Here is an 8031-nt window from a genome sequence, read left to right on the forward strand (position 1 = left end):
TAACTCAACTCTTAATGAATAAAATTCATCAATTTTCATAAAACTTTCATAAACTGAGGCAACAAAGAGTATTTAAACTAAAACCTAATTAAAAACCCTAGGTTAAAATAAAACCCCAGCTTTCAAAAATACCCCAAATGAATAGTGCCGCGGCTACAGCGCGTAACTACAAGATTGCTACAGTAACTTTGCCATTTGAAACCCAAATTCAACAAAGTAAAACATATGTGGGCCAAGCGGAAAACCATTTATTCTAGATTAATTCCTATAACTAATAAAATAAGACTTTTTAATGAGATAAACAAGTCCAAAGCCTTCAATCAAATAAACATAATAATAGGTTCTAATTTATGTTACACTCTTCCATAGTTTGTATCACATGAATGAGAATTGTATCTCTTTTTCTCAATCCCATCTTGAGTATTGTGCTCTTGCTAGATTCGTCCGAAATGGTGCTGATCACCTAACCCTTGATCATGTAGTTGCCACATCTGGAATTTGTAAAGTATCTTTAATAAGATTTGGTTCACCTTGGTGCTTATCAGGTTAAGCCCAACTTCACCATTGGGTTGAGAATAAAAAGGATCCAATCCTTCATAGACTTTATAGTCAAAGATGTGAAGTTTAAAGGCTAGATGCGTTGACTCCATAATATTCTTGTGACCGGGCATTCACTAAACAAATGTAGGAGGGACTCTTCTTGTTCATCACAATGGTTATTGGAATGAAGGGATATTGAGGATAAAGCTTCTGAGTTGCTCTTTTGATATCCCATGCTACTTTCCAAAGGATAAGTTTGTGATGTTAATGGATCTTAAGCTTCCAAATTTTCCCATTAGAAAATTAGGAGTCAATGCCAGGAGGTATTTCCAATCTCAAAGGTGAGGGAGGTGAGCCAGGAGGGTATTTCCAATCTCAAAGGTGAGGTGATATACTGTTTTAACAAAAAAAATTCCATTTTGATTTTTTGTCCAGATCAGGCAATCTAATCTTTGAGTGGAAGTTGGTAGGAGAATCTATAACAACCTTGCCCAGGGAAGGGTGGAATCGCTACGTACATATATATTTGCCAATTCTTCTTTATTTTCTCTCTCTCTTTTCTCATTTTTTTCCTAGTAATATGCGATCAGCATAAACATGATACATGTGTACTCTAAATTTCTAATTTAATAAAGGGAACACCTGATAGACATTCTATTCAAACATTCATCCATAAGAGGCTCTCAAAGTCCATCATTCGTTCATAAAAATATAACAATTCTAGACTCCATCTCTACCATACATATAAGAAGGCACTAAGTCAATTCTAGACTCCATCTTTACCATCACCCCACCATAACAGTTACACCATACCAAAAGATACATGGTTTGAAGTCAAACCCAACAAAACGTCCTGACAAGGGACCCCTCCCAACATAAAACCAACATCCATAGATGTAACCCATCATTCATGTAAGATTGAACCAACAGGGAAGACCCTAAATGTCTGCCTCTCCTTCTGTAGTAATGCCCTACTCCCCAGCCTTTTCGTCATTACCTGGACGTTTAAAACATAAACACAAAACGAGTCTAATACTCAGTAAGCATTACACCATGCCGTTAACATACATTTATTCTTTTTCTTTTGAAAACATGCATACACATTTGCTACTTTGACAATGTTTTCATGCGTAAATAGTTAAAGAATTAAATCATACTTTCATGCATAAACATTTAAATAGTACTTTCATGCATTACATTTCTTTCATGTTTCACTTTCATTTGGCCAGTGCATACTATTACACCCCATGTGTTAGGGTTAGCGATTTTTTGGACCTAATTCTGCCTGTGGCTGCGGGTTAGAAATCCCTTTCTGTCAGGGTGCAACATTGGGTGCACCGCTAGTACTACTTACTTGGCATTGCAATCTACCCAGTCCTTTGGTACCATCATTCATTTATCAGTTATGGTCATTACATAGTTTCCATACATTAAACATTCATTTCCTTTCAGTCCTTCCTTCTTTCATTCAGTCCTTTTCATTTAACAAATTCATTCATAGAAAAAAGTCATTTAAAAGAATGAGCTTAAACATCATTTTTTTCATACAGTTACGTATTTTCATACCTTAAACATTCTTTTCATTTCTTTTCTTTCTTTGCAGTCAAATATTTTCCTTATCTTTTCTTGGTCTGATGCATTAATACTTTGAGAGAGCATGTATGAAAATATCATGAATTAGCATCTACGTGAATGCATTACCTAAACACATACAAACAATTATAATCGATATGGTGCTTAACAGGGGCTACCAAGAAATGCTTTACATGTATATACATTTACAATTTCTTTACAAGAACATTTGAACAGAGAGAGAGAGAGACATTCTTCCATAAGAAAACTTTGTGTAAAAGCATGGTGGTCATAGCTACTTACCTCTATGCTCCTCAATACTTCCAACGTCAATATAGGTCATATTCCAATTAATAGCATAAGCGTGTTAATACTCATATAATATTTCTTTAGCCCTCCCTTTAAAAGAGAAAGCCATGATATTACAATCTAACGTCCTTTCTACCCTTAACATTATTTTAATTAACTAACCTTTTGTCTAACCTTTACAATAATAACATAATTAATACTAGAGCATGTTATACTCTAATCGCACAAGCAATATTTAATAGTTTACATAACATCTCCCATTAAAATTAAACATAGCATAAAGTATAGCAAAATTACCTATTAAACAAATTGTAAAACTTTTAAACACTCAAGCTTATGCTTTACCCATTTAATACCTTTTAAAAGCAAGGTATTATTAAAAAACCTAAGCAAAACCTCTAAATAAATCTCAACATAGTACACAAGGCATCAACATATATATATATTTATATATAATATATCTATATATCAAAAGATCAAGTCACACATCAATTATGACTAATCAAGTTAGTTATTGGTATGGTCTTATAAAAGTAAGTCCAAGCGAGTCCTTCTCTTGCTTAGAGTAAGGTTTCTCTCTGCTTGTGTCAGAGTCTTTGTCTTTTAGTTTAGGCTGTGGAGTTTTGTGCATGCATGGCTACAGACAGGTTAACTACTTTATGGGAGTGCCTCAAACTCTCAGAAGTAGAAGAACAGGTTGTTGTTTTATCCGATCATTCCATACAAGAAGCAATCTCGAAGGAACATTGTCTTTTCTATCTTTGGTTACTTCAGACAAACCGATTAACATTGAAGCTTTCAAAACAACAATGGCAATGTTATGGAGGTTGAAGGGTTGGGTGGAGTTCTTAGTGGTGGGTGACAATTCTATACTTGTTGAATTCCAGACGATGGCAGATAAAGAGAAAGTTCTACAAGGTTGACCATGGACTTTTGACAAAATATCTGGTTGCCTTGCAAGAAGTTGATGGCAGTCTCCCTATCAATGCCATTTCTTTTACACAAGAGCCATTCTGGGTGCAACTTCATAATATGCCTCTAGCAGGTATGAACCAGGAATATAGGAATATTGCTTCTGCAATTGGGGAGGTTCTTGTTGTGGAAGTGAAGAAGGATGGCACGGGATGGGGCAGAAGTCTTTGAGTCAAAGTTAATGTCAATATATCTGAACCACTGGTTCGTGGTAGATGGGTGCAAAGTGGTGAACAGAGGACATGGATAGCATTCAAATACGAAAGATTACAAAATTTCTATTTCAAATGTGCAGTCCCGGAACACAAAGGTAAAAACTGTCCTCTCATGCATAGAGATAATAGTGAGGAGATGCAATTTGGTCCATGGTTGAGGGCCAATCCAATCAAAATTAGGCTGTCTGAAGTGAAAAAAATATGGTGGCGATGGTGGCTTTGATCAACCAAGGGAGGAGGAAGGTGGTGGGAATTCTTCTAGGAAGGTAGCTAGTGGTTCTTCTGCTCAGGAGCCGTTACAAAATGAGCCATTACTAAATGCAGTTATTTCTAATCAAGTAGGCATTACTATCATGTAGAAGGCCAGTCAATTTCAGGTTCCTGACGGTAGTAGTGGTTCAGTTTCAAAGATTAATCAATCTGAGTTATTGGCCAACATAAAGACAAGTAATATCCAACATGATCCACGTGTTGTTGAAGATCCATTGCCTATGGAGGAGGTTACACAAGGACCTAAATCTGGTGCTGACCTTTTTACTGTCAGCTTCCAATCACAACCTTTTTTCGTGAAAAAGAAATCCACCTGGAAAAGGAAGGCACGTGAGGGATCAGGTAAGGAAGTTATTTCTGAACCTCTTTTGCAGTCAAGTGGTGATAAAAAAAAGAGCATTGAGATCTAATTCCCTTATCAATGTTTCTTCCCAACATGAGAAAAAACAAAAAACAAATGTGGAGTCTTTTGATGCTAATTTGGTGGTGGCTGCCTCACAGCCCCACCAAGTTTAATGAGTTGCCTAAGTTGGAACCGTCGAGGGCTTGAGAACTCTCGAACAGTTCATGAGTTGCACCATTTGGTGCATTCTAAGTGCCCAAATGTTTTTTTTTTTTAATGGAAACAAAGTGTAACAGAAAAAAGGTGGAGAGTATTCGTAGTAAACTTGGTTACCAGCATAGTTTTGTTATTGAGAGTAGGGGACTAAGTGGAGGGATTAGTTTCCTGTGGAAAGACCAAATGGAGGTGGAATTAGTGACTTACACTCATCATCATATCTCATTAAAGGTGACTTCAGAGGGAGAGCAAAGTTCTTTTTCATTAATAGGATTTTATGGCTTTCCTGAAGTTGCTAGAAGGGCAGCTAGTTGGGAGCTCCTTAGAGCCATAATGCCTTCTGATATAATATGGCATGGATTTGCATTGGAGATTTTAATGAAGTCCTACATAGCTATGAAAAATTTGGTGCTACAGATAGGCCTTTTAGATTGATGGAAGACTTTAGAAGTGCTCTGGAAGATTGTGCTTTGAGAGAGGTTCCATTCCATGGAGATTTTTTACTTGGAGCAATAAAAAGGAAGGGGATTCTTTTACTAAAGCAAATCTGGCCAGGGCTTTGGGTAATCAAGTTTGGTTTGATGTTTTTCCTAATTGTTCTGTGTCGACACTTGCTGCTCAATGTTCAGATCATGCACCAATTCTTCTTTCATTTAAAAGTGAAGCTCCAGTCAGAGGTTCTGGTTCAAGACCATTTAGATATGAAGTTAGATGGTTTTTAAGAGATGGTTGTGAGGATGTGATTAAAAGAGCATGGGGAAATACACTCTTGCAGCATGGGGATTCTTTTACTAAAGAAAAACTAGACAGGGCTTTGGGTAATCAAGTTTGGTTTGATGTTTTTCCTAATTGTTCTGTGTCGATACTTGCTGCTCACTGTTGAGATCATGCACCAATTCTTCTTTCATTTAACATTGAAGCTCCAGTCAGAGGTTCTGGTTCAAGACCATTTAGATATGAAGCTAGATGGTTTTTAAGAGATGGCTGTGAGGATGTGATTAAAAGAGCATGGGGAAATGCACTCCTACAGCATTCAAGGATTAAAGAATCTATTCAAGGTCTTAAAAGATGCAGAGAGGAACTTTCCAAGTGGAGCAAGGTTAATGGCCAAAACATCAAGCACTTGATCCTTACCAAAAGAAACCAGATTCAACAATTGCAAAGTACTAATCAAGGGGACAGAAACTCTGAAAATTTCCAACTCAAGAGGGAAGTTGACACATTATTGGAGGAAGAGGGTTTAAGGTGGAAGCAAAGGGCAAAGCAATAGTGGCTGAAAAAGGGTGACAAAAATACTAAATTTTTTCACAAGTATGCTTCTCAAAGAAGGAAAGTCAACTCTATAAAATGTATAACAGATGATGAAGGGCATGTGGTTGAAAATCCTGAAGAGGTGAGTTCCTTATTTCAATCTTTCTTCAAACATCTCTTTACTTCTACTGATCCTGCCAATTTTGAAGAATGCCTCTAGAATATGCAGCCTGTGGTCACTCCCGAAATGAATTCTATTCTTACACAAGGAATTTCTAATGACGAAGTTGAAGGGCTGTATTTACTATGAATGGTCTTGGTTCTCCAGGCCCTGATGGTTTTCCAGCTATTTTTTACCAAAATCAGTAGGCAGTGATTGGACCAGACATATGTGCAATTATCAGGAATGCTTTTCTAGCTGCTGAGTGGCCTAAGATTTCAATGCAACTTATATTGCTCTCATTTCCAAATTGAAAAGTCCTTCAAGAGTAATTGAATTTAAGCCCATAAGCCTTTGTACCGTAATATACAAAATCTTAGCTAAGGTTCTGGCCAACAGACTGAAACTTTTCTTATCTCAGTTGAGCTTAAACACTCAAAGTGCTTTTGTTCCCAACAGACTGATTATTGATAATGTTGTGGTGGCTTTTGAATCTATGCATTCTATGCAAACCCAGATCAAAGGTAAAGAAGGATTCGTGGCTCTAAATATGGATATGAGCAAGGCATATGATAGGATTGAATGATCCTTTCTACAAGCTGTCATCATAAGGATGGGATTTGACTGTAAATGGGTTGAGGTGATTCTGAGATGTGTTTCTACTGTCTCATATTCTGTCCTTTTAAATGCGATCCCACAAAACCCCTTTACTCCTTCTAGAGGGATTAGGCAAGGAGACCCTTTGTCTCTTTACGTTTTTATTCTTTGTGCTGAATCACTAAGTAAACTGATTCAGCATGTTGAAGGATCTGGTGCTATTATAGGTGTTCCTTTGGGTAGAAATCAGGTGAGAATTAGTCATCTGTTTTTTGCAGATGATGGTCCAGGTTATCTCATCTTCTAGACAACTATGAGCAGGCAAGTGGTCAAAGACTAAATAAGGAAAAAACCTCAATTCTGTTCAGCAAAAACACAAAGGCTGAACCTAGAGATCTAATCACTCAAATTGTAGGCATTCAATCCTCTCAACCTTATGAAATATTTAGGACTTCCTGTGGAGGTTGGCAGATCAAAAACCAAAGCCTTTAGAAGTGTTATTGACAAAGTTAGAAGGAGAATCAGCAACTGGAAAATGAAGTACTTATCTCAGGCAGGCAAAGAGATCCTCATCAAATCTATTATCCAAGCTATCCCTACTTACAGTATGGGTGTGTTTAAGATTCCTAAGTCCCTCTTATTAGAAATTGGTCGATTGATTCAACAATTCTAGTGGGGTCAGAAAGCTGAGGAGAGGAAGATTTATCGGTGTCATTGGGATAAAATGTGTAAGGCTAAAGCAGTTGGTGGGTTAGGATTCAGAGACCTTGAACATTTTAATCTTGTTATGCTGGCTAAACAAGGGTGGAGATTGCTTCATTTCCTTGATTCACTTGCTGCAAAGGCTCTCTCCTCTAAATACTATCCTGATGGCCAGTTTCTCAAGGCTACAATTACAAGGCACCCATCCCTTATATGGAGAAGTATCAGGCCTGCAAAACCATTGTTAGAAGAAGGATTATTCTAGCGTATTGGTAATGGTGCATATACTAAGATTTGGCACCATAAATGGTTGCCTATTCCAACATCATTCAAAGTTCAAAGTCCTATTGATTGGTTGGATCTTGAGGAGATAGTTTCTACACTTATTGATCATGAAGCCAAAACCTGGAAGATAGAAGTGATTGATGAATTTTTTCTTCAAAGGGAAGCTAAGATAATTCTACAGATTCCAATCAGTTTATGCAATAGTCTTGATAAAGTTATCTGGAGATGTACTTCTAATGGGATTTTTTCTGTTAGAAGTGCATATCATCTGCAACTTGAGCTTCATCAGAGAGATAATGGTCAGAATTCTCAAGCCTTTGTTGATAAAGAAAATTGGAACAAGCTTTGGAGGATTAAAGTTATAAATGCAGAGAAATTATTTCTGTGGAAAGCATGTCACAATAGCCTTCTAACAAAACTGAACCTTTTTAAGAGAAAGTGATGGGCCCCAAGGCAGATCAAGTCTTAAGGATCAATTACAAGATTAAGAGCAACGAAGATTAAGGGAGCAATGCAAGAATTGGTGCAATCCAATTGGGATGAAACTAGCAAGAGCCCAACACACATGATGGGCTTGAAAGAATGAGAACCAGTTTTGA

The 8031-nt window shown here is 37.1% G+C and overlaps 1 protein-coding gene across 1 annotated transcript; it reads left to right on the plus strand.

Annotated features, from left to right (window-relative positions):
- Positions 1-6461: 6461 nt before the first annotated feature.
- On the plus strand, positions 6462-7412 carry LOC122282276. Its single transcript, XM_043094227.1, has 3 exons — positions 6462-6735; positions 6895-6998; positions 7119-7412. The coding sequence occupies exons 1-3, from the start codon at positions 6462-6464 to the stop codon at positions 7410-7412; spliced, it is 672 nt and encodes a 223-aa protein (XP_042950161.1).
- Positions 7413-8031: the final 619 nt, after the last annotated feature.

Source organism: Carya illinoinensis, chromosome 11 (assembly GCF_018687715.1).
Source record: "Carya illinoinensis cultivar Pawnee chromosome 11, C.illinoinensisPawnee_v1, whole genome shotgun sequence".
Taxonomy (NCBI): Eukaryota; Viridiplantae; Streptophyta; class Magnoliopsida; order Fagales; family Juglandaceae; genus Carya; species Carya illinoinensis.